Here is a 27,662-nt window from a genome sequence, read left to right as displayed (position 1 = left end):
TGTAATATTTTCTGCATGTTAAAATGATCCAAGGATGTTTTAAAAAGTTCCTCGTGCCCAAGTCAAGCCTCAAAACCAATTTATCAAAATATCTCCCATGGGATTTCAATGTACATCCAAGGTAGAAAACTATTAGCTTAAAAGAAACCCCTCCCCTCCAAACATCAGTAATACCTGTGTTGAAACATTACACGAGGGAAAAATAAACATTGTGCTAACCCATTTAAATTTGGGAGTTTTTAACATGGATGGTATTTCATCAGGGTGTCTCATTCTTGGTGGTGGAGCACTGTCCTGTACACCGTAGGATGTTTAGTAACATCCCTGACTTCTACTCACTAGCTGCTAGCAGCACACATTCACATACCCCAGCAAAACAGAGATGTCTCCAGACATTGGGCCATTTTGCCCTCACAGGGGCTGGTTGCCAGATTGAGAACAACTAAGCTACATGACTCAGTTGTGAAATTAGAGATCTGAGAGCTAATTAGAGCCCATAGTTCAAAGACAGGTGCTCAGGCTGTGTTCTCCGGTTTTGTTGGATGAAACGTCCCCAAAATTTTCTTTACTTTTGCAGGATGAATAATGTTACCTTCGCTGGTGACAGGTGGCTTTTCTTTGAGGTGCTCACTCATAGTCCAGATTTGAAATACCTGAACCTCAGTGGTACAACACTCTCGCGCAATGATGTGAAGTTGCTCTGTAATGCCCTCAACAGTCCAATGTGCAATGTAGAAGAACTACTGTAAGTTTTCATGCTCCCCAGGATCACTGATGTGATTCCAGAGGGGATTATATACTTTTTTTTACCTGTCTACTTTCATCCCCTTTTCTATTATTCATACGCAAACGTAATCTCCTGTGCATTTGAGGATAGAATATGGAGGTTAGAGGGGCGCCTGGGTGGCTTGGTCGGTTAAGCGTCGGACTTCGGCTCAGGTCATGATCTCACGGCCCGTGAGTTCAAGCCCCGCGTCGGGCTCTGTGCTGATGGCTCAGAGCCTGGAGCCTGTTTCAGATTTTGTGTCTCCCTCTGTCTCTGTCCCTCCCCTGTTCATGCTCTGTCTCTCTCTGTCTCAAAAATAAATAAACGTTGAAAAAAAGTTAAAAACAAAAGAATATGGAGGTTAGAATATGGTACAACCACTTTGCAAAACATTTGCCTGTATTTGGCTTTCATAGGTTCTGGCATTCTGTATAACTAAAATCCCACTTCTAGGTGTACATTCAACAGAGTTGATGTATAAGTTTGCTGAAAAAGAGCTACTAAAAAACATACATGGCAAGTATCCATAATACCTGAAAAATGGAAATATCTACTAACAGTAAGTTAAATAAGAGAATTCTCATTCCCTGAGAATGAATCTACAACTATAAGCAACAGTTTGGATGAATCTCAAGCCAAACTTGAGAGTAGATTATATGATTTTATACAAAGTTAGAAGATGGGCAAGACATGGTATGAGAGGTTAGGATAGTGACAGGCGGTGATAGATATGCAGTTTCTTGACCTGGCTACTAGTAACACAAGTGTGTTCAGTTCGTGACCATTCATTGGCCAACACTTTGCACTTACGTACTTTTCTGTGTGTATATGACACTTCAAGAATTGTTTTCAATCAAGTAATGATTCCAATACTTAACCTCTATTGACCTTCTGTAGTACCCACATTTTTTTAGTGTTTCTATTTATTTTTTTTCAATATATGAAGTTTATTGTCAAATTGGTTTCCATACAACACACAGTGCTCATCCCAAAAGGTGCCCTCCTCAATACCCATCACCCACCCTCCCCTCCCTCCCATTCCCCATCAACCCTCAGTTTGTTCTCAGTTTTTAAGAGTCACTTATGCTTTGGCTCTCTTCCACTCTAACCTCTTTTTTTTCCCTTCCCCTCCCCCATGGGTTTCTGTTAAGTTTCTCAGGATCCACATAAGAGTGAAACCATATGGTATCTGTCTTTCTCTGTATGGCTTATTTCACTTAGCATAACACTCTCCAGTTCCATCCATGTTGCTACAAATAGTACCCACATTTTCAAATGCTTTCTCTAGTTGCCCATCAACCAAATACACAAAGACCCAAACCCATTTGTTAATAACAGCTTTATCAAGATACAATCCACATAACGATAAAACTCACCCCTTCCATATTAAGAATATTCCAAGTGGTCTTAGTCTATACTGACAAGAGTATGCAACCATCACAACGATCTGATTTTAGAACCTTGAAAACAAACTCCATACCTATTAGCACTCACTCCCCATTGCCTTGTTGCCCTGGCAACCACTAACTTTTCAGTCTCAATGAATTTGCCTATTCTGGACTTCTCATTTAAATTAAATCATACAATATGTGGTCTTCTGTGAGTGGCTTTCTTTACTTAGTAAAATGTTGTCAAGTTCATCTAAATCATGTTCTGTACCAGTATTTCTTTCCTTTTTATGGCTGAATGATATCCCATTGTGTGGATATACTACATTTTGTTTACCCTTCTGTTGATGTGTGTTTAGGTTATTGACACCTTTTGGCTGTTGTGAATAGTGTTACTATGAATATTAGTGTTTAAACACCTGTTTTCAATTTCTTGGGTATATAATTAGGAGTGGAAATGAGTCATAATTTGATGTTAACATTTTGGGGCAACCACCACAGTGTTTTCTACAGTGGCTGGACAATTTTACATTCCTACCAGAAATGTATGAGGGTTCTAATTTCTCCATATCCTTACCAATACTTACTTTCCATTATTTTTATTGTAGCCATCCAGCAGGTTTGATGTGGCATCTTATTCTGGTTTGGTTTGAATTTTCTGAATGACTAATGTTAAATCTTTTCATGTGATTGTTGGCAATTGTATGTCTTGGGAGACGTGTCTATTCAAGTCCTTTGCACATTTTTAATTGGTTTGTTGGTATTTTTATGTGATGAGTTGTAATACAAGTTATGTGCAAGATACATAATTCACAAATTTTTTCTCCCATTCTATGAATTGTCTTTTCAATTTTTTATAATCAGTGTTATATTAGTTTCATATGTACAATATAATGATTCAACAATTCTATCCATTTCTCAGTGCTTAAGATAAATGTACTCTTAATTTCATTTATCTTTTCACTTGAATTTTAAAACTACGTTTATTTATTTTGAAAGAGAGAGCATGCCAGCACAAGCAAGGGAGGAGCAGAGAGAGAAGGGGAGAGAGAATCCCAAGCAGGCTATGCACTGGCAGCTCAGAGCCCAATGAGGGGTTTGATCCCACCAACCATGAGATCATGACCTGAGCTGAGATCAAGAGTCAGATGCTTAACCAACGGAGCCACCCAGGCACCCCTCTTTTCACCTTTTTAATGGTGTCCTTTGAAACACAATTTTTAAAAATTTTTTAGTTTTTCTATATGTCTTTATATTTAATTGAAGTATACATAGTTCACATATTTAATTTCAGGTGAACAACATAATGATTCAACAATTACATACATTACAAAATGCTCACCATGACAAGTATAGTTACCCTCTATCACACTACAAGGCTACAACAATATTATTGACTATATTCCCTATGCTGTACTTACATTTCCATGACTTTATTTTATAACTGGAAGTTTATACCTCTTAAGACCCTTTATCTATTTTGTTCATCCCTCCATCCCCACTTCCCCTCTGGCAACCAGTCTGTTCTCTGTATTTAGGTCTGGTGTTGGTGGTGGTGGTGGTGTCTTTTTCTTTGTCCATTTGTCTTAAGTTCCACATATTAGTGAAATCATATGGTATTTGTCTTTCTCTGACTTATTTCACATAGTACTATACCCTCCAGGTCCGTCCATGTTGTTGCAAATGGCAAGATTTCTTTTTTATGGCCAAGTAATATTCCATTGTGTGTGTGTGTGTGTGTGTGTGTGTGTGTACCACTCTTGTTTATCCATTCATCTATGTATGGATAATTGGGTTGCTTCCATATCTTGGCTGTTGTAAATAATGTTTTAGGGGTGCTGCATATCTTTTAAATTAGTGTTTTGTTTCTAATTTGAATACCTAGTAGTGAAATTACTGGGTGGTATGGAAATTCTATTTTTAATATTTTGAGGAAACTCCAAACTGTTTTCCATAGTGGCTGCACCAGTTTACATTCCCACTAATAGTGGATAAATGTTCCCTTTTCTCCACAGCCTCACCAACACTTATTTTTTGTTGTTTTGATACTAGCCATTCTGACAGGTAAGGGGTGGTACCTCATTGTGGTTTTGATTTGTATTTCTCTGATGATGAGTGATGAGCATCTTTTCATGTGTCTATTGGCCATCTGGATGTCTTCTTTGGAGAAGCGTTTCTTTGGTGTTGAGTTGTGTGAGTTTTTTACAGATTTTGGATGTTCTATCCCATAAGGGGTTGTCATTTGCAAGTATCTCCCATTCAGTAGGTCGCCTTGTCATTTTGTTGGTTTTCTTGCTATGCAAAAGCTTTTTGGTTTGATGTAGTCTCAATAGTTTAATTTTCCTTTTGTTTCTCTTGCCTGGGAAGACCTATCTAGAAAAATGTCATTAAGGCCAATGTCAAAGAGATTACTGCCTATGTTTTCTTCTAGGAGTTTTATGGTTTCACATCAGGAATTTAATTCATTTTGGTTTTGTGTATGGTATTAATGCTGGAAAAACTGGACCACTTTCTGTTTGTTGAAGAGACTGTATTATCCCCATTATGTATTCTTGCCTCCTCTGTCATAGACTAATTGACTATATAAGTGTTGGTTTACTTCTGGGCTTTTTATTCTGTTCCATTTTTTTTTATGTTGAAAGGTAGTTTTCTTCTGCCTCTTGTGCTTTTGGTGTCCTATCTAAGAAACCATTGCCTAACCCAAGGCGATGAAAATTTACTGCCATGTTTTCTTCTAAGAGTTTCAACTCTTATATTTAAGTCTATGATCCATTTTGAGTTATTGTTTGTAGGTAGTGTACAGTAAGTCAACCCCCCCCTTTTTTTTTAATCCTTGAAAATAATACCCTAATGCTAGAAACAACTTTTTTAAACCAAGCTTTGACACAGAATCATCTTAGAAAAATTTTAGGAGCCACAGACTTGGTAACTTGCCAATTACATTTTCATTTCTTAACAACTAATTGTTTACATCTTTATTCTATCACCTCTGGACCTAGTTTATACCTTTTCTGTGGCAGCCAGAGGGAGAGTGGCTGAGGTAATAGAAAACCATAATTACTGGCAGCCTCCACCTACTCAAGCTACCAATTGATGAGTGCTATAGAATTCCAGTTGAAGGCATCTTCAACAGAATGTCCTCTGAAGAGGTGTTGCTCGAGCAGACATCTGAAAGATGAAGATCAAACTAAAGACCAGGCAAAGAGCATTCCAACAAGGTGCACAAGTGCAAAAACCCTAAGTGGGTCAGAAGATATGGGGGGACATGTGGAGAGCAGCAAACATGAATGACTACCTTGAGTAGCTCCTAATGTGAGTAAGGCAACTGAAAATGGCCAACATGGCTGGACACAAGGATATAGGAATAGGATGGGGCCTCATAGATCATGTGATGTGTTTGTAGCAGTTCCCTAGGTCGTACATGGATAATAAGCCTGTGTCTCTAGTGACTCCTCAAGTCCCGAGAGTTACCAGGATCAAGAATGGGGTCCATGAGGTGCCAAAGCAGAGCAAATATGTTATTTCTGACTTGTACAGGATTAACAAGGGGAATGGATCAGAGAAAGAAACCAACAAAATGTGACCTCTTCTTTTTCCTACAGGCTGGCAAATTGTCACCTTTCAGCAGATGATTGTGAAGCCTTTACCTGCGTCCTAAACAGCAGCAAGAAGCTGAAGCTTCTTAATGTATCCTACAACTACCTGGACCAAGGGGTACCCCTGCTGTGTGAGGCCTTGCAGCACCCTGACTGTGGTCTAGAGGGCTTGATGTAAGTGCACATTGGGAGGGTCCACTGTGGAGAACCATGGCAGCGGTTAGTTTGAACTTGGGCCGGTTGTCTAAAATCCTACCCAGTGATGGAGGCACCACTGCAGAGATTTGAAAGCCTAAGCTGAGGATTCAGGAGAACTCGAGCTCTACCCCTGGATTTACCACTTAGCCCTTGTCATCTTGAGCCAAGTTACCTAACTTCTCTTGGGTTCAAATTGTTCCTCTGTAAACAGGAGGAGGGAAAAATGCTGTCCTAGAAGTATTAGGAAAGTTGAGGTTATGCAGAGCATACACAGTATTAGACTGGGTGAAAGTAACTACAACACTCAGATACTTCCTTACTCCCTACTGTTTACCTGTTACTAGTATGTACAGTGAGCTCTCACCTATGGCCCTTGCTAAGGGCCACAGCGGAGCAAGATGACCTTGGGGGCATTAGCTTCATTGAAGCAAGTTCCACATCGATCTTCAGTTTATGATAATACTGGTAAGAAAGGGGAGGTGGGAAAATACATATGCATTTGGGTCTTTTTTTTATACGCAAATATTCTTAGTGATATGATATATGATATAGATTGTCTGTGGGGAACAGAACTGGAAGGTGGGAGAGAAACGTTCCTCTGTTTACACTTCTGGGTTTGTAAAAATGTGACCTATGTGAGAATAAGAGTACTCTGAGAATAAATCAAGCCAGTTAGAGGCCATCACTTCTAGTCAAAATGGAAAAACAGGGACTGGATTTAATCTCCCCCTGAAAACAACCAAAAATAACCAAATAAGTAAAACAACATTTTCTAGACATCAGGCAATGAAGGACATGGATTCCTGAGAGGAGAAAAACAGGGGGAGTCTTATAATTGTCCCAGCTGACTATGCAGAAAGTTTCCAGGATAATGTTCAGGAAGAGAGAACTCACATGGAGCATGGCAGACTACAGGGTTTGGGGAGATGTTGGCTGAGAGTCTAGGAAGTTTGTGGGAGGTCACAGGACAGCACACCAAAGCATCTAGAAAATGTCAAAATCCGAAAGACACCCCCTCAAGCACCCAGCAGGGTTCTGGCTCACATAAGCATGAGAGAAAACTACCTTTCCCTTTCTCAGGGAAGGGCCACCCTGAGAGGATGTGAGGGTGCGGGGCCTGGTCCTCACACAGACTAGGGCATAGTTCTCATTCACAAGGCATCAGGTAGAGTGTTCAGAATAGTCTCCCCTTGGGAGGTGGGTATGATTACCTGTAAACTAAACCCTAGTCTTGGTGAAAATGCTTAGAAAAATTGTTCTCAGGTAGTTTCACAATTTCCCAGAACATAGCTAAAGAATCCAGACTGGAAAAAGTAAAGTAAAACTGTCTTTATTCTTAAGCAACATGAACGTTGGTGTAGAAAATCCAGGGGAATCTAGAAAGGAAGAATACACATTATACGATAAAACTCAAAAATGCAAACTAATCTATAGAGACACAAAGCAGATCAGTGACTGCCTAAGTGTGGGGCAGATGGGTCATGAGGAGGGACAGATGACAGAGGGGCATGAGGAAAGTTTTGGAGTTGATGGATATGTTCCATCATCCAATGGTGATGGGTGTACCTAAACTATACACCTTAAATATATAATACTGTAAAAATACACTAGGCTGTATTTGAATTATGCCTCAATAAAAGAAATCAGGATGAAATATAAATAGAAACATTTGGGAAGAAGACCACATGGAAATGATTGCTTATATTGAAATAAATATACGGATATAAAAAACTTAGAAGTAGTTGATACAACATTAATATTGAGTGAGATCTTACAAACAAGCTACATATTTTTCCTGAATTTGTTGGATTTAAAATGAGTTATTTTACTTATAGGGTTAAGTATCTAAAGTACAAGTATATTCAGCATCAGCATATTAACTTGCATTTTTTTTTTGATTCCTGGTAAATAAAGAACATGACAACTTCTCTAAGTAGAAAATTTTTAGTTGTCAATGTTTGCCAGGGTTGAAAATAAGACACTTAAACATAGCAAAGTATTTAAATCCTATGAAATTTTAGAGTAATCTTCATCAAAGAATATTTTTACCATAGTAACAATATTGTACAGCCACTAAATTGTGAAAGTTTAAAACTAAAATTCACTTTTTAATTGAAAAAAATGATATTCATAAGTTGAAAACCTGGATTTTTAAATTTTTTTTCAACGTTTTTTATTTATTTTTGGGACAGAGAGAGACAGAGCATGAACGGGGGAGGGGCAGAGAGAGAGGGAGACACAGAATCGGAAACAGGCTCCAGGCTCCGAGCCATCGGCCCAGAGCCTGACGCGGGGCTCGAACTCACGGACTGCGAGATCGTGACCTGGCTGAAGTCGGACGCTTAACCGACTGCGCCACCCAGGCGCCCCGAAAACCTGGATTTTTTTACATAAAATTTTGTTCATGTTTAAAGGTTAGCAACTAAAATTTAAATATAAAAGTGCCAGAAAATTTAAGTCTATTGGCTATGTGTGGTTCAGTCGACACGAGTTTGCAACCCCCGCTTTACTTTGCGATACCTTAGAATATTTCCCAAGTTAACATGCATCTTGTTGAAAGCCATGAACTTAGGATTTTAAAGAGTAACAGAATTGAAAAAGAAAGAGGATTTTATACATAAGATAATTCAATGCACTTCCTCAGTCCACAGAGAACAGTGTCATAAGGTAAATGCCTTGTCCAAGGACAATATCAGATGTAGAGTTAAAACCAACATTTTCTACATTCTTCTCGAGCATTCATCGTGCCATAGTTTTCCCTCAGCATTACTTTATCAGTTTTATTTTCTAATTCGTGTATCATTTGAGGAAGAAAACTCAAAGAGAGGTATTTTCAGATAAGTCACAGGTTCATTGCTTCATTAAGGACTGTATATGGAAAATTACAGGACTCCTACTTTTAACGTGGAGTTAAAGTTCTGTGAGGTGTCAGTCCTTCCCTCCTTTTCTCCCATGTTTGTCTCCACAGATTAGGTTACTGTTACCTCACTGAACACTCCTGGAAATACCTCTACAACGTTCCTCTGTATAACAAAAGCTTGACCCATCTAGACCTCAGTGCCAACGTCCTGAAATATGAAAACTTGAAACTTCTCTGTGAGGCCTTGAAGCAGCCAGGCTGCCACCTGTGGTCACTGTGGTAGGTGTTCTTGAGGAAGGCTTGGATTGCTCAGAATCTATCGGGAATTGAGGAGAGCCATAGAGTCTGTTCCTCAGAATGTAAAGGTTAGAAATGACCTGACTCAGACTCTTGTGGAAATGTTGAGGTGAGCAAACCTTACCTCCTTCTTGTGTCACAGATTAAGGGTGTTGTAGCTAGTCATTCAGCAGGGTAGACATATAGGCTGAGGGAAATAACCTAATTATGACTGGGGGCTGAGGGATGGTCTTGGGTTGGATGTTTGACATGAGTTCCACCAGATGAATAGGGGTCTTGGGGTGGAAATCACAGGTAGGTATATCTAACATGGCAATAGGAGGCCTGATAACAGGAGTGGGACACACATGGATAACACAAGGAACACCTGAGGAAGGAATCATGGCAGTAAATTTAATAGTAAAGGAAATAATGAAAAGATTTAATTTGATGTTATAAAATGGAGAAATATTTGGGTAACCTTGTGGTGGTGGAGTTACCAAGAGGGACAGCATTACCTCATCAAATGTCTCTTTCCCTGAGAAATCAAGAGATGTGGATTAGACACAATTCTTTTTACCTAATACATCAAGATATCTCAGTTCAGAATTTTGTTAATTGTTCAGATGGTTAATGGGAGAAAGGAGTCCTATAACACCCAATGCTTATCACAACACCTGCCTTCATAAATACCCATCGCCCATCTAGCCCATCCCCTACCACCTCCCTCCATCAACCCTCAGTATGTTCTCTATTGTTAAGAGTCTCTTATGGTTTGTTCCCCTCTCTTCCGCCTGCCTTCCATATGTTCATCTGTTTTCTTAAATTCCACATGTGAGTGAAATCACATGTTATTTGTCATTCTCTGCCTGCCTTATCTCATTTAACATAATACCTTCTAACTCCATCCAAGTCATTGCAAATGACAAGATTTCATTCTTTTTGATGCCTAAGCAATATTCCTGTGTGTGTGTGTGTGTGTGTGTGTGTGTGTGTGTGTGTGTGTGTGTTCTTTATCTATTCATTACTTGATGGATACTTGAACTCTATCCACAGTTTGTTGACAATGCTGCCATAAACATTAGGGTGCATATACCCCTTCAAATCAGACTTACATATAAAATAACTGCATTTACTATGTTTTGAGAAAAAGAACAAGGGGGGAACCTGGGTGACTCAGTCCATTAAGCATCCGACTCTTGATTTCGGCTCAGGTCATGATCTCACGGTTTGTGAGAACAAGACTTGCATCAGGCTATGTGCCAACAGCAAGGAGCCTGCTTGGGATTCTCTCTCTCCCTTGCCCCCATTCACACGTGCTCTCTCTCTCTCTCTCAAAATAACCAACTTTTTAAAAAGTTGCAATATCTTAGAGGGGGGAAAGCCATAAACATCTAGAAATCGTAAATACCAAAAGCTTAAGACATTTAATAGGTTAGACATAATTGAAGAGAATTAGTAAAACAGAAGCCAGGTCATAATTAAGACTGTGTGAAGAGGAGAAAAAGATGTAAAATAGGAGAGACTGGGGGCCTAGAAGAACAAGATGTTCTAGCCCAAGTAATGGGAATCCCAGACAGACAACCTATTTTATGAAGTAATGGCTCACAGTTTTCCCGATGGAAAAGAAATTGATGAAAGGTTCTGATCTACAGATCCAATCATCCATATCAGCCTCTAGTAGGATAAATACTGGAGAATCTGCAGAACACCAAATATGCAGGTAGTAGTCTTAAAACCTCAATGCTTGGGGCTGGGGGAAGCCATCATATCTAAAGGAAGCACAAAGAGTAGATGAAGACTAACCATGGAAAAAGGCAGTGCAGGGGGAATCTTTGCCATGCTGGGGAGAAATTGTCAACCTTAGGTTTTTGTTCTCTTTCCTAATGATTTTTGTTTGTTATAAAACCTAAGTCTCATTCAAGGCAATTGTAAAGAACATCCCTCAAAGAGAAGGTAAGATATTCCAGATAGAAAAATGGAGAGAAAAAGTGGTAAATCTGTAGATCAATCCAAGCAAAATATGGACTAACAAAAGAGATACAATTATTAAATCCTAAAGAACAATTTAAGTGTATAACAGCAGTAATATAAAATGTAAGTTAATGTCGTAAAGTCCACAAAGAGGGTAAAGGTGTTGATTAACTTAATATGTTGATGGGTTAAATGTGGACACAGAAATTTCTATAGAACGTTAGAAAAAAAACAAAGTATTGCTGACTCCCAAATAAGCAGAGAAGATGGAATGATAAAAAAAATACCTAATCAAGAGACTAATATAAAATGTAAGATGTAGATCTAAAATCTAAGTAAATAGGGGCGCCTGGGTGGCTCAGTCGGCTTAGTGTCCGATTTCAGCTCAGGTCATGATCTCACAGTTCCTGAGTTTGAGCCCCATGTCAGGCTCTGTGCTGACAGCTCGGAGCCTGGAACCTGCTTCGGATTCTGTGTCTCCCTGTCTCCCTGCCCCTCCCCCGCTCACGCTTGAGCTCGCTCTCTCTCAAAAATAAACAAACATTTAAAAAAATGTTTTAATAAAATATAAGTAAATATAAAAAATTAAGTATTTTGGCCACAAGAAAGGTTGTCATACAGGATTTTTATTTTAAAAAGTTTTTTTTAATGTCTATTTTTGAGAGAGAGAATGACAGAGCCCTAGTGGGGGAGGCACAGGGAGAGAGGGAGCCACAGAATCTGAAGCAGGCTCCAGACTCTGAGCTGTCAGCACAGAGCCCAACCCAGGGCTCAAACTCACAAGAACTCACAAACCGTGGGATCATGACCTGAGCTGAAGTCAGACACTTAACCACCTGAGCCACCCAGGTACCCTTGTCATACTGGATTTTTTAAAAAAGTGATGTTTTTAAGTGACCTATTAAAATACAAGGAAGCTGTGATGGCACATTACACTGAAAATGCCACTAAATATTCACTTTAAGATGATTTTCTGTTATGGAAATTTCATCTCAAGTTTAATGAGAAAAATTTGGAAGACGGAAAAGACAAACAATATGCCATGAACATGTTGTAGCTGTATCCAACAGACAAAACAGAATTTGAAAAAGAAAGCATCAATCCATTATTTGCATCCTGCTGTTTTTTTTTAACTAATGTCCTATTCCATTGAACTCAAATTCTTAGGAGGTGAATGTAATTAGTTCACATTCATCATCCATAAAACAAAGAAGAGATCAGAGTAGAAATTAGGATACACCCTGAATAAAAAACACATCCCTGGTGGCTACCATATTGAACAGCACTGGTCTGTATCAAGAATGGGAAAAGACATTACTACAGATGATACAGATATCAGATTATTATGAGCAACTGTATACAGTAAACTTGAAAATTTAGATTTTTTCAAATATCAGTAAAAATACTAAGGATGACCAAACTTAGAAAAATGGAAAAATTTTAATGTTATTTTGAGAGAGAAAGAGCATGCATGAAAGTGGGGGAGGGGCAGAGAGCGAGCAAGGAAGAGAGCGAGCATCCCAAGCAGGCACTGTGCCATTAATGCAGAGCCCTAAGCAGGGCTCAATCTCAATGAACTGTGAGATCATGACCTGAGCTGAAATCAAGAGTCTAACGCTTAACCAACTGAGCCACTCAGGCTCCCCGAAAAATGAATAGTTTTAAACCACTGAAGAAATTAAATCAGGCTTGAAAGTTTTCATCAATAGCTGCTGCCAGATACTCAAGGGAGAAATAATTCCAGTCTTAACACAAATTCTTTCAAGACTGGAAAAAGAAGAAATACTTCCTACTATTTTTCAAGGCTAGAATAACGTCAAACTCAAAGTATATACCAATGTTATTCATGAAACGCAAAAGCACTAAAAGGTACATGAGCAAACAGATTCCAGAAATGTATTAAAAGAATAAATATAGGGGCGCCTGGGTGCCTCAGTCGGTTGAGCGTCCGACTTTGGCTCAGGTCATGATCTCGCGGTTCGTGGGTTCGAGCCCCGCGTCAGGCTCTGTCCTGACAGCTCAGAGCCTGCTTCGGATTCTGTGTCTCCCCCTCTCTCTGCTCCTCCCCTGCTCACATGCTCTCTCTCCAAAAAATTTTTTTAAAAATTAAAAAATAAAAGAATAAATATAAGGACTAAGTTTGGGTTTATCCAGAGAAGGTAGTTAAGCATTAAAAAGATCAGTGTAACTTACCATACTAACTGATTAAAATAAGGTCACTATCCTCTAAACTACAGAAAAAGCTTTGAGTTAAAACAATATCCACCTATTATAACTCTTGGAAAATTAATAATTGGGACTTTCCTTGGTAAAACATTCAAGAAATCTGAAGCAAACATCCGCTTAGCGATGGAGACACAAAATCTTTCTCTTTAGTATCAAGAAAAAGGTAAGGAGGCTGGCTATAATCACTTCTAATCTACATTGTCCTATAAATGTCAGCAAAAGCAATAAGGTAAAAAATATAAAACTGTAAATCCTTAAAAATTTTAGAAGGGAAAAAACACCTGATTCCTTTTTCTTTAATGTTTATTTTTGAATGAGAGAGACAGAGTGCAAGTGGGGGAGGGGCAGAGAGAGAGGGAGACACAGAATCTGAAGCAGGATCCAAGCTCTGAGCTGTCAGCACAGAGCCTGAGGTGGGGCTCAAACCCACAAACTGCAAGACTGTGACCTGAAGTTGGACGTTTAACCAACTGAGCTACCCAGGTGCCCCCAAGCCCCTAATTCTATGCAGACAGAATATTATAGATCTTTTAAAAATCTGTAACTAAATAATCAGAATTGAGTGTAACAAGCTTCTTTTAAATAATCTACCAAAAAAAGATTTCTTGTAGGCCAACAAGAAGCAATACACCAATGGAATTAAATAGAAGTACCATTTACAGTAGCATCAAAAAGGAATCATCTGGGAATTAAGCTAATATAGTATGTGTGAAACCTTTGCAGTGAATATCATGAGATGCTAGTGTAATTCAGGAAATGTGAGATAGAGTCCATGTTCAAGGATTGAAATACTCACTATCCAAAGTCAATTCTACACAGAATGATTTTTAGTTTTAATGAAATCCCAAAGTGCAATACTTGTGGTGGTGGTGGTGAACTTGAAAAGCCAATTTCCAAATGTATGTGGAATTTGCAAGGGGCCAAAGATACCTCAGAAACACCTAATGAATAAGAAGTGGGAAGGTCTTGCTCTAAAGATAAGGTGTTATAGGGGCGCCTGGGTGGCTCAGTTGGTTAAGTGTGCAACTTCCACTCAGGTCATGATCTCACAGCTCGTGAGTTTGAGCCCCACATCAGGCTCTGTGCACACAGCTCAGAGCCTGGAGCCTGCTTTGGATTCTGTGTCGCCTTCTCTCTCTGCCCCTGCCCTGCTTGTGCTTTGTGTGTGTCTCTCTCTCTCAAAAATAAACATTAAACCTTTAAAAAGATAACTTGTTATAAGGTCTTAGAAATTAAAAGCCTAGCAGAATCCAGAGGTATGAACAACCAGCATAGGGAGCCCCAAAAGACCCATCCACGTGTGTTCAGATATTGCCTGAGGACAAGTACATCATGGGGGCAGTGGGGGGGGGGCAGGGAGTGGACACCGCCTTAGCAGAGCTGCTGCATTACGCCCATTGTGCATGGATGAACATGTAATGCTTTGGTATCTTTTTTCTGATCTCAAGTGTGGAGGCAGTAACCCTTAAGAGTGACATCAGCACTGTTCTCTTGCAGTTTGGTGAAATGTTCCATCACCGCTGATGGCTGTCGAGACCTCGCCTCAGTCCTCACTGGCAATCAGAACTTGGCAAGTCTACAAATCAGCTACAATGACATAGAAGATGCTGGTGTGAAGCTGCTGTGTCAAGGTCTAGCACATCCCAGCTGTCACTTAGAGATTCTTGGGTGGGTGACCCCAATGTCAAGGCTGGGTCTCGGTGGGTGGAAGGTGGAGGAAAGTGGAAACCAGACGGGGACACGGAGTCATGAGCTGTCCTGGAGTAATGACTCCTAACTTAGAGACGTAAAGTAAGGAGCACTGGTGATGGCTCAGGGGTCCAAGGTTCCCTGGGGACTGGCTCATGTAGGTGGTCCTCTCAATCATTTTGACAGTGTGCTGGGGCTGCCATAACACAGCCCCATGGACTAGGCCACTTCACAGAGATGTGTCACCTCATGGATCTGGAGACCAGAAGTCCCAGATCCAGGATTGGGCAGGGCTGGTTTCTCCTAAGGTCTTTCTCCCTGGCTTGTAGACAGCTGTCTTCTCCTTGTGTGTGGTCCTAATTTTGTCATCTTTTAAGGACACTAGGCATAGTGGATTAGGAGGAACTAATAACTTCATTTGGACCTCTTGGCCTCTGTGGAGACTCTGTCTCCAACTGTAGCCACATTTGGGGGTTCTGAGGGTTGGGACTTCAACGTGAGTTTTTGGAGGGACACAATCAGCATCTCGGGTTCTAGACAGCAAGAAATGTACAACGTGGTGGCTCAGAACTCCCGTAACCTTGCTTCCATGGGGTCCTACGAGCCAACACCATGCAGGAGGCCAGCCTCTTTCAGGGGTAGGGAAACAGGTCCTTCCATGACTGGAAGGAGCTGCCAAGACACAAGCCCTGTACAGGCATGGGATCAAAGAGGAACACACAGTGTGGCCCTCTATGATCTCCCCCCAGTCAGGGACCAGATGTCACACACTGTACTCAGAGGCTAGGGGTGACCTTGGCTAAGTGTGACACTCCCATCCCACTCACTTGGATGAACCACCTCTCACCCTGTGTGCTTGGTTGCAGGCTGGCTACATGCAAGTTAACAAGTGCCTGCTGTGAGGACCTCTCTAGTGCCCTCACCAGCAGTAAAACCCTGCAGAGTCTGAACCTGCAAGGAAACGCCCTGGACCACATGGGAGTGGCAGTGCTATGTGAAGCCCTGAGACACCCAGTGTGCACCCTGCAGATTCTAGGGTGAGCTGGGGTTTGCTCTCCTGGTGAGGACACACCCGGGTGAGGGGGGATTCACTGGAACCCGAGGTGTGGTGCTGCCACAGTCAAAATGCAAATGGTGCTCCTTGCCTTGGGATTGTGGGAGTGAAAGATACGTCAACTCAGCACAGTACCTGGTGGGTGGTGATACCCTATGAACAGGGGCACTTGCTATTGTTCCAGTACAATTATAAACTATAGCTTGCTATATTAAAGCTTATCTATCAGGCACCTGAGTGTCTCAGTCAGTTGAGCATCCAACTTTGGCTCAGGTCATGATTTCACAGTTCATGGGTTCGAGCCCCACATCAGGCTCTGTGCTGACAGCTCAGAGCCTGGAGCCTGCTTTGGATTCTGTGTCTCCCTCTCTCTGCCCCTCCCCTGCTCACACACACTCTCTCAAAAATAAACAGACATTAAAAAAAATTAAAGCTTATATAAAAATTTTACATTTATAATTATTGATATATCAGACTTACATTTATACTTATATAGACCCCTATGACTTACATAATATACATTTATAAATTATAACTAAAATCTAATGTAAAACATATAATTTGTATATTTGTATAGACATAAACATATTTATAGCTATAAAATTAAAGTATAAAGTAGACTTCTACATGTTATGTTATAGACTTATATTAAAATTTAAGTAGATAGTTGTGTATTATTTCATATTAGATTTCATAGTTATAATTTATATGTATAATTATACATGTATATAATTATGTATTTTCATTTTTTAATGTATATTTGTTTTTGAGAGAGAGAAAAACAGTGTGAGCAGGGGAGGGGCAAAGAGAGAGGGAGACACAGAATCGGAAGCAGGCTTCAGGCTCTGAACTGTCACCACAGAGGCTGACATGGGGCTCAAACCCACAAACCATGAGATCATGACCTGAGCTAAAGTCGGATGCTTAACTGACGGAGCCACCCAGGCACCCACACATTTATAATTATAGATTTAAATATTTAAATTATACACATGTAATATATATTATTCATATAATTATATTTATAAAACTATAATTATACATATAATACAAAATGTATGTATTAGGTTATTTTATCAAAGACTGTTCTATTAGGTTACAATATAATGAACCTTAAGCATCGCTTTCTCATTTATTTCTCCTACTCTCTTCAAACGTATCTGAAATCCAGGGCAATCATAGGTATTTACATGGTCACTCATTTCTAGAAAGGACTAGGAGATGTTGGGTTAAAACTGGTATAACTCCAACACTAAGACCATTAATGTCTTTTCCAACTTGTGAAGCTATGAGTCCATTTCCTCAAAGTCCATCCTTGTAAACCTATGTCTAGAAACTTCAGGTGCCTGCCATCTGGAAAGTTCATCCTCCTCTTACCTTTTGTGAGAGGTTCCAAGGGTGGTGCTTGAGGCAGTGGGAAGACTTGGATTTTCCATAGTTTTTCCAAATCATGTTATGCCAGCTTTTCCATGCTGAGTCTTGTAGCCCCAGGCAAGGCATTTCTCCTGATTGTTCTCTGCCAGACGAGGGAAATGATTTGACACAGGTACTGTGAAAATACAGATGTAATAAAAATGCTGGAAACACATAAGTGAGTTTCCATATCCCGTGCACCCTCCCCAACCGTGGACAGTCCCACAGATCTGTGTGTCAAGACGAACAGATGCCTGAAAGAATGTCCTTCACTCCAACAGGGAGGTGAAGGTGCTCAGGACGGTTGCCAACAGATACCAGCAGACACCACAGATATTTGTACCCACAGAGGAACACACACACAGTGATCCTTAACCCTCCCATTTAGTTCAGAGCCACAATGGACTGCCTCATGTTAAGTGCAGGGGCTCCAGGGCCACAGTACTGGCATCTGTATCCTGACTCTACCACTCGATGGCTGTGTGACCTTGAGCCAATTTGCTTTGCCTGTCTTCATCACAAATCGGGTCAATAATGCTATCTCCCACGGTTGAGAAATTTTAATGAAAGCTGCACCTAAAGCCCTCAGCAGAAGGCTAGGACCAGGCACTCAGATAACGGAAGCTAGTACTGTTTTATCTTTTTAACAATAAAAGTAGTTGGTCTTGCTCCTTAGCTTCCTGAATTCCCATCTTCAAACCCCAATGTTCAGGTGGAGTCAGGGCTTTCTATCAGATAGGACATCTGTTCTGTCCAGCGATGTGCTGGAGACCGCTGCCACCAGATGGTGATAACCCTGTGTGTACAGTTTTTCCTACTCTTGTGTTTAGCGACATCAAGTTGGCAGCTTTAAATTGGCCATGATAGGAGAACCTGGGTGGCTCAGTCAGTTAGGCGTCCGACTTCAGCTCAGGTTGTGATCTCACGGTTCATGAGTTCAAGCCCCGCATTGGGTTCTGTGCTGATGGCTCAGAGCCTGGAGCCTGCTTCAGATTCTGTGTTTCCCTCTCTCTGCTCCTCCCCCACTCACCCTCTGTCTCTCAAAAACAAATATTAAAAAATTGGAAAAAAAATTGGTATTGGCCATGGTAGGAGAATTTACACCTCAGAAACGTGCAGTGCTATAAATCAGGGCTTTTCTCCCCCCCCCCAACCCCTCCAGGCCCCTGCCCCCTGCCAAGAGCCAGGTGTTAAACATTTATCAGTGCACCACTGCCTGACAGGTATGTCTGTCCCATGGGGGTGGGGAGGGAGGCATCACCAGGTTCTCCTAGGCTTGACCAGGGAAGAAATGTTAGAGAAGAGCTGCAGAGAAGAAACAAAAGAGGTAGCAATTCAACAGATTCCTTTTTATATCTTACCAGGCTACAAAAAACTGAATTTGATGAGGAAACCCAGAGACTTCTGACAGTTGCAGAAGAAGAAAATCCCTCCTTGACAGTTATAGGTGACTGGTGACTCCTCCTGACCCAAGTGACCTACAAAGAAAAGTTATTGGAGCCCTTACTCATGCCTACTCTGTCCCCAAGAATTACAGTTCCAGACACAGATGTAAACCCTGATCTTTCTGCATGGCCTCCCCCTCCCCCCACTTTGGATACTTCATATACTGAGTGTGTATATGGTTTTTATTTGCTTTGTGGCCTTGGGCAAGCCCTGAAAGGCTGTCAAGGTCAAGTTCTTATCCTGTCTCACAAGGACATTTTAGACACTCAATAAAATCTTAGATCTTAAAACAGTTTGTCAAATCTCCAAAAAGATTGTGTTCCCAGTGCATGCCCAGAGCAAGTATGCGGGTTGTAGAAATTGTAGTCTTTTCCCTACATGGCTTGGACAGGTGCTGCCCGTACTGTGAGCATTGGACCTGAGGTATAACCTGGTCCCCCTTTTCTGCTTGTGCTGCTGGTGTCCCAACTCAGGCTCTTTCTCTTCTCTTGCCTCATGATGGGATTTGAAAAGTACTATTTTATTAAATGTTTCAGGGAGAGAGCATGCACTCAGGAATGAACAGGGAAGGGGCAGAAAGAGGGGGAGAGAGAGAATCTCAAGCAGGCTCTGTGCTGTCAACACAGAGCCTGATGTGGAGCTCGAACCCATGAACCAGGAGATCATGACCTGAGCTGAAATGAAGAGTTCGATGTTTAACAGACTGTACCCCCCAGGCACCCAGAAAAGTGCTATAAGTCATCCATAGCCTTCCACCTACATGTACGGCTAAAAGTGAAGATCCTTTTGACCACCAACCTGTCTCATTCCCTTCTTCCAACACCCCACAGGCAATCTGGCAGGAAACTAAGTACCATACCCTTTCTATACTTCCATATATGCAAATGCATCCATTAACAAAATAGCCTTGATTTTTTAAATTACATGAAGATCCCACTCCAAATGCATTGTTTTTTCATTGTTAGGCTATCCATATTGATAGGTGTGTGTAAACTAACGTGGATAGACTGAAAACAGATCACTCATGATATATACGTATACACAGAAATGTGTGTATAGTTCAACACGGATAGATTAACACCATATAAACACAATGGAGTGCATATATACAATGCCTTCTGTGTCAGGTTTAAAAAGGCGTATGCATGTATACGTATGTACACACATGCCAAAAGGTTGAGATATAGGTTTGTAAACCATAGGTCTCTATATATCTAAAAGTGGTTTCTTTAGCGGGATAGAATTGTCTTGTGTGTATGTATGTCATTTGAATGATCTATTGATAGAAACCACCTAAAATCCTAATATTTGACATCATGTATCACTACAACCTATGACCTTAAAAATCTCCTCTTGTACAGGAATATTTAAGGCAGCCACCTAGAGATGTGCATGTAGTGCGTATGGTTATAAGACACCAAGAGAAGGATGATAATTATAACAAGGGAGGTAGGTAGATTGTGGATGAAGAAAAGAGCTCAATCCAAGGACGGTAAGGCATTTTACACAGTAGATAATGTGTGAAACCAATATAACAAATATAAGCAACATAAGCTACTGGTCTCATGGGATGTGTAGGGGTTCAGGGAGGAATAAGCCACCAGATGAGCTAAGCATGGATCTGTCTTCACCAGTAGATGGTCCAATGGGTATTTCTCCATTGATGGGAAGGTTCTGCTGATTCCAAGAATGCTGGCTTTAAAGACCCAGCTTCGGTAGTCAGATGCTGAATCTGTCACTGTGTCAATCAAGTAACTATGTTCCCTGCTCCCTTGCCTTCCACCTTTCTGAGTGCATCCATTCTTGGGACACAGGGCTTCCATATCATGGTTCAGGAGAGCCTAAAGTTTAAATTGAATTTTGTGGCATGGGACTAGGTTGTTAAGTTATCGCCATTGAGACTATTAAATGATTAAAAAAAGAAAAAGAAATGGCCCAGGACAAGTATTTAACCAGGTACAGGAGAAGAGTTCACATCTGAGAGTAAATTTCAACAGTCAGGCAAAAAGAATGCTTTGTGATTCGGTCTCTTGAGTCGTGCTTGTTCAGTGGAATAAATTGTCAAAGTCGAAGCAAAACATTAACGAGTACAGAAACACCAGAGAAGACACCACAAGTCAGCCTCTGCAGGGTTGTAAAGTCACTCCATCAACCAAAGCTGCAAGCCCAGCAGGGTCCCCAAAACGATACCGAAGTCATTCTCTTCTGCCTCCTTCCAAGTTTTGGGTCATCTCTCTGTCCTTGCTCATCTCATTTCCCTGCATGACTCATTGCATCTCCCATCCTTCCCCAAACTCTACTCCCATCCTCCTCTTCCTGCTGAACCTTATGGCTTTCAAGACTCTCTTCTTTTCCCCTCTTCCAACTGAGGACCTCCAACTGAAGAGAGGGGGTGGTAACTGGAAGGAAAGCTTAAGGATACAAGTATTTCACTTCTGGACTCCCCTGCCATCAACTTAGGAGTTAGATTTTGTAAAGTCAGCAACTCAAATGTCTGTTGACAAAGGAATGAACACAATGTGGTCCATACCCATAGTGAAATAGGATTCCTAAAGAGCAAGGAAGTTCTGACACCTACTGCAACATGGATGAACCTTGAGGGCATTATGCTAAGTGAGGTAAGTCAGCCAACAAAAAGAAATACTGTATGATCCCAGTTTTTCGAGGTTCCTCGGGTGGTCAAATTCATAGAGACATAAAGAATAGTGGTTGCCAGGGGCTGAGGGAGGGAGAAATGGGGAATTCGTGTTTAATGGGGACAGAGTTTCAGTTTGGGGACATAAAGTTCCAGGGATGGATGGTGGTGATGGTTACACAACAGTGTGAAGCTACTTAATGTCAATGAACTGTTCACTTTAAAATGGCTAAGTGGGGTGTCTGGGTGGCTCAGTCGGTTAAGCATCCGACTTCGGCTCAGGTCATGATCTCGCAGTCCATGAGTTCAAGCCCCGCATCAGGCTCTGGGCTGACAGCTCAGAGCCTGGAGCCTGTTTCACATTCTATGTGTCTCCCTCTCTCTCTGACCCTCCCCCGTTCATGCTATCTCTCCCTGTCTCAAAAATAAATGTTAAAACAAATTTTTTTTAAAATAAAAAAATAAAATGGCTAAGCAGTGAATTTTTGTTATGCCCATCTTACCATACAATAAAAATCACAAGAGAAAGAGACTGAGAAAGTCACTTCATCTCTCATCTGTGGAGAAGAGGGAAGGCATCCTGCCAGGGTTTCTGCAACAGAGGTGATAAAAAAATAAGACAAAAAAACTGAGCCATGAAGCATCTAGTTAGCAAGAGAGGACCTTGAGATGATAGGATTGAAGGAGATTATTAACCTAAGAGCATCATTTACAAGTGCTTATCACAACTGACCATTTCACACATCATTCTGTGTAATTTTTGCAAAACCTGAGATTGATGCTATCAGACCCAAGTTGTAATGAGAAAATTGGCTTAAAGGGTATAAAATCATTAGCTGAGAAGCAGTGGTTTTATCATCAAAAGCCACTGTGAATGTTTCCATTCCATAGAACCTGTTTGTCTTGCCAGATTCAATGCAGGGGATCCTTTATTCAACTACATCCCCTCCATTACATCACAAGAGGGATTCTCTCTGCTTCTTCTAGATAACTCTACACTACCCCTGCCTAACCCTCCCCCTTGGGCATACCATAGTCCTGGCCACATCTACCCACACTTTTAAGATGGCCAAGTATCAGGTGTGAAAAAGGAGGCGGGGGGGGGGGGGTAGGTGGTCTTCCACATAATCATGGACTTGAAGTTAGAGTACAATTGGTCACAAGCTAATCAGTGTTTGTTGGGTGGTGGGCTTCCTAAACTGCAGTGAGCCTGGGGAAGTAGCTCAGCTGTCACCTCATCCAAATCCATTCAGTCCCATCCCATTTCCCTTCTGGGGATGGGGGTAGACCTATCCTTGATTTCCCTAGAAAGCCACTTTGGCGTTACGTGGCTTTGAAATAAAACAACATTGTTAGAAGACCCAAAGGTGAAGAACCTTTGCTGTAATTGAAATAATTCCATGGCACATCCAGAAATTCTAGAATAAATCCTAAAATATTATGAAAATATTGATAGAGAATTTGTAGATCTAATGTTCACAGAAGAATATGCCCATGTTTTGTTTCCAAAGACACAATGAAGAAATTTTGGGATCCTCTTGGATTTGGGGTTAACAGTTTGTCAGATTATCAGAACTAACACAATGCTATTTTAACCTACAGTAACTAAAGACATGGAGACTGAGGTGTATCTAAACCTTTGATTTTAAAATCTCTCTTTCTTGACAAGATTTTCTTAGTTCATAAACCTCCCCCCCCCCCACTATCCCAGCTTTTATCTATGATGAATGACCAAAATGCACAAGAAAGAGAAGGAAGGATTTATTTCAAGGACTCTGGGTTTCCCTTATATTTAATGGTGAGGGAACATGATGGATAGAAGGATCATGGACTTACTCCAAGACCCCACTGGGTCTCATAAGGCATGTTGGCTCTTAAAATAGAAGACTCGGATTCTAAGTTCCATTATTTGACTTACTATTTCTGTAATTTGTTGTAGAACATTTATTTACCCTCATAATCTTTGTTTTCAAAAATCAGTCAAGTAGGGATGTCCCTACCTACAGGGCTCTGATGTGGATTTAGACACACTATGATGGGTTTTATAAGCTACGAAATGCAAAATGCAATGAATGTCCCACTATTCCCTCAGACTACTTCTGATAGCTTTTGCCTATTAAATAATAGGGCAAAGGAGATAAAATTGTGATCAGATCCTATCTTCATATGTATTTCCCATGTACAACATCAATTTCACATTACATCCTTGGGTAGGATCCATGTTCCCCAGCATTTTCAGGTGAGTAAAATACATTTTAGACATAACACAGCCATGGATCATTCAAAGGTACACGCAAAAGCCAAAATTGGGTCTATCTGCATTGTAGGAATGATTCTTCATCTCCATCTGGCTGGTTTATCCACAGTATAATAACTGCGGAATTACAGTCACATCTATCCCATCTCTCGATCCATAGGAAATGAGGCTTTAGGCTTTCTCAAGGTATTTTCTTTATATCCTTTGCTTTATTGAATTCTCTTAACATGTGAGAGTTAAAGACATTACACCAAGAAAGACAAAAGGAAAGTTAAGGCAAAGCCAATGTAGGCTCTTGGGGCCAAATGTAGTATTAGATTAGGATTCTGGAGATTGGGTATTTAAATATGGTGCTTACAACAAATTGCGGGAAAGCACTCTGGAGGTAACTGCTCATTTGTCCTCAAGAGCAGCAACACCTGATAAATCTCCTGGTGATTCTACTCCAAGAACATCCCATAGTGTAGCCATTGGATCACCACCACCATTTGTCCTCAAGGTCATTGAAATCCCACTTACACTTGACTCTCAGAAAGGACCCCCTCTCCTGCAATTCCTCGAGCTCCCCCTTCACTATGTTGTACAACTCTTTTTCAAGCCTGCAAGAAAGAGAGAATGTTTTTAATAATGCATTACTTAGATGTGAAGTTGGTAATGTAAAGTCCTGAATGTGTAGATTTTGAACAACTTCCTCAAGTAGGCAAGATTCTTTGGTATCTGAGAAGGTTTCTGCAAAAACGTGCCTAGTTTAAGGTCTTTCTCCAGGGGAAAAGAAAATTCTGCTTACCTTTCTGACCTCATGTCCAGAATACTGAATAAGGTAGAGAGTGTTCTAATTAAACACTCTTATTTCACTGCCTGGAAAGGGCAATACAGAGCTTGGTAGTCTAACCTCAGCCTTTGAACATGCTACTCCAGCTTCCTTCAAACACTCTTGGTCCTTTGTCACTGTCCATGTTCGCCTCCTGATATGTGGATTCCTCCTTCCAGCCTCCTTGGGATTCAGCATCAACATCACCACCTCTGACATGCCTTCTGGTACCACTCTGATCACCCTTGTTTTTCTACCACAATCCCAGGTTTCCTTCCCAGCATTCGTGACAACACTGCTTTTATACATTTCAGATTTGTCCTCTCCCTGAGGAGAATGCAGACCCATGACGGCAAGGCTCATGACCATTTATTTACTGCTATCTGCTATGGCATGCTTGGCCCATAGTCAGCATTAAAAAAAGGTATCATTGAGTGAAATGTTGTTGAATTATTGAGTAGGTACAAAAATCCAAAAAGTGAGGGGACTCCTCAACTACACAAATGTCTGCAGGACGGTGCTGCCCAGCATGCTTGCCACTATCCACATGTGGCCATTTCAGTAATTCAGCTCCTTGGTTGCATTAACCACATTTCAAGTGCCCAGTTACCACATGCTGCTACTGGCTATTCTGTCGGGCAGTAGATATAGACTGTTTCCGTCATTACTAAAGGCTCTGCTGGCCAGCACTGCTCCAGGAAATCCAATGCAGGGTGAATCTGATGCTTGCTATAAAACATCGGCCCATCCATCCCCCCTCATCAGGTGCCTCCCAGCATTAAAGGTGGTGGGGATTACCCAAGCTTCTGTAGTTTGCAGGTTGATTTTTTCAAGGCCTTCCACAGTGTGCTGACTCCTCTGGGCTCCAAGTCATTCCCCAAAAGGTTCAGGTTAAACAGGCTTTTACTGCTTCTGAGAACAGAGGAGAGATACTGGCAGCAAGCAGGTGTCAGATTGCATTTCTCCAACCTAGGAGTGGGTGAGAAGGAAGTGTGAAAGATGGTCCACTAGGATTGAGAAGTTAGAAACAGAAATGATACACATCTAGGAAAAAGTCTGTGGTTAAGCAGTGAAGAGCCTGCCACACACCAGACACTTCTCCAAATGCTTACACATAACTCATTTACTCATATACCAATCCTATAAAGAGGTGGCCAATGTCTTAAACTCCATTTGCCAGATGAGCCAACAGAACGTTAGTCTGCCCAACTGTGAAAGAAACCATGTTTGTAAAAAGTAGATGTGAGTTTGGAAGATCCTTGAAAGGACTAAAATAAGATTACAACCTCTAGGGGCGCCTGGGTGGCATAGTCGGTTAAGCGTCCGACTTCAGCCAGGTCACGATCTCGCGGTCCGTGAGTTCGAGCCCCGCGTCGGGCTCTGGGCCGATGGCTCAGAGCCTGGAGCCTGTTTCCGATTCTGTGTCTCCCTCTCTCTCTGCCCCTCCCCCGTTCATGCTCTGTCTCTCTCTGTCCCAAAAATAAATAAAAAACGTTGAAAAAAAAAAATTAAAAAAAAAAAAAAAAGATTACAACCTCTTCACTACACTTTCATCTTGTTCCTAAATTCAACAAAACAAAAATCTGTATGCCTAGTAGCTGGCCAACCATATGTTCAAAGACGAAAGTGACAAAGTGTTACCTCAGTTTAACAGAGTGGAAATTTCCACCAAGTCTATAAAGATATGTGGCAGGTGTCCATACATGAAAATTTTGAGGTGAATCACTGGGTTCTACTCCTGAAGCCAACACTACACTGTATGTTGACTAACTTGAACTTAAGTTTAAAAAATGCCTTCCAAAAAAAAGTTGCGATGCATGAAGAGTGGAGAGAAAGGATAGGTTTTCTTAGGGTGGAAGGGGTTGGGTAAGATCCAGAGAATGCTTCAAGATAAAGGTACTACTTGGTGGATAGGAAGAGAATGACAGGAGAAAGACCCACGCCAAGATCACACAAGTGCACCCTGTCTCCAGTCTAGCGCCACCTGCAGGGCTTTTACCGGTACCTTATACTGTATATTGTTGACCTTGATTGTGAACCTTTAACATTTCCATGGTCATCTAGGTCAGTGTTTCTCAATGAAAGGTGATTCCCCCCTCCCCCACAGGGGAGACGGGACAAAGTCTGCAGAGCAGGGAGGTGCTATTTCATCTGGTGGGTGGGAGCCAGAGATGCTGCTCAGCATCATACAGAATGAAGGACCACCCACAGCAAAGGATTACTCACCCCAAGGTGTCCACAGTGCTGAGGTTGAGAAACCCTGGTTTGATGGTAAAGATGGGACCTTGTGAGCACAAATTAGTCATGCAGGTGCCTGCTTTAAGGCTACTACTTTGGAGAATGAAACCAGATGGAAGTGAACTGAGTATCAGGCAGGCGTTCGTCATTAAAGACAACAGGAGAGCTGTTGCAAACATTTTACTCATTTCTGCATCCAGGGAGAAGCAGCTAGAGAGTGAGGGCTTAAAACCAGACCATCATTCTTTTTTAAGGCACAAAGAGGACCCTGAATTACTTGCATAAATCCCAGGGCTTCTCCTTCACCTGAAGGATAAAGAATTGTGCACCTGAAGATACTCCTTGGAGGATAAGGATGTACTAAGAAGCAGCAACTGGTGACTTACTTATGGGCATAATGCCCTCAAGGTGCATCCATTAAACACACATGGGGGGGTGGTCTCCACAGAGAAAGAAATACTGTAGAATCTCTTAACATTTTTTGAGAGTGAGTAGAATCACTGCCTATGTGAAAAATAGCTAACATGTAAGCCACACTTAACCCAAACTTTTATTCCTGGAGTCTAAACCATCTTAGTTTGCTAAACAAACACATCGTCTTATAGTTAAAATCAGACTTCCTCTCAGACAGAAAAGACTCTGGGGCCAGGAAACAGGCTGTACCTGCCCCCCACCTACTATCCAAAAGGTACCGATTGAAAAGAGTATTAATATTCCAAGGAGGGGGTGAGTGGTATGAACTTCTGTCTCTGAACTGGAGTCTTATTGTTGAGAAGAGATTTTTAACAGGAGAATTTAGTCTTTTGTTCCCCACCTTCTTGAACCCCCAGGTGAC

The 27,662-nt window shown here is 41.2% G+C and overlaps 2 protein-coding genes across 6 annotated transcripts in view; one reads left to right on the top strand and one right to left on the bottom strand.

Annotated features, from left to right (window-relative positions):
• NLRP4 (NLR family pyrin domain containing 4) overlaps positions 1–18,984 on the top strand; it is a 36,143-nt gene extending 17,159 nt beyond the window's left edge. Inside the window, 6 exon segments of the mRNA XM_058706258.1 lie at positions 578–745; positions 5,757–5,924; positions 8,917–9,087; positions 14,782–14,952; positions 15,840–16,010; positions 18,805–18,984. Coding sequence (XP_058562241.1) covers positions 578–745; positions 5,757–5,924; positions 8,917–9,087; positions 14,782–14,952; positions 15,840–16,010; positions 18,805–18,898 — 943 coding nt within the window. The 3' untranslated portion in view covers positions 18,899–18,984.
• NLRP13 (NLR family pyrin domain containing 13) overlaps positions 17,104–27,662 on the bottom strand; it is a 109,453-nt gene continuing 98,894 nt past the window's right edge. For 2 of the 5 annotated variants that reach the window (XM_058706254.1, XM_058706256.1), the window contains 2 exons: positions 25,388–25,558; positions 23,280–24,377 (listed from right to left, as the gene is read on the bottom strand). In XM_058706254.1, the coding sequence (XP_058562237.1) occupies positions 24,254–24,377; positions 25,388–25,558 (295 nt within the window). In that variant the 3' untranslated portion in view covers positions 23,280–24,253. Of the gene's footprint in view, positions 17,577–18,801; positions 18,919–22,024; positions 22,114–23,278; positions 24,378–25,387; positions 25,559–27,662 lie in introns of those variants that run through there. The other 3 variants (XR_009255610.1, XM_058706255.1, XM_058706257.1) reach the window with 3 other exon arrangements.

Source organism: Neofelis nebulosa, chromosome 17, assembly GCF_028018385.1.
Source record: "Neofelis nebulosa isolate mNeoNeb1 chromosome 17, mNeoNeb1.pri, whole genome shotgun sequence".
In the NCBI taxonomy this organism is placed as follows: Eukaryota; Metazoa; Chordata; class Mammalia; order Carnivora; family Felidae; genus Neofelis; species Neofelis nebulosa.
Note: the sequence above shows the minus strand (reverse complement) of the source record. Positions and strands in the feature narration are given on the sequence as shown.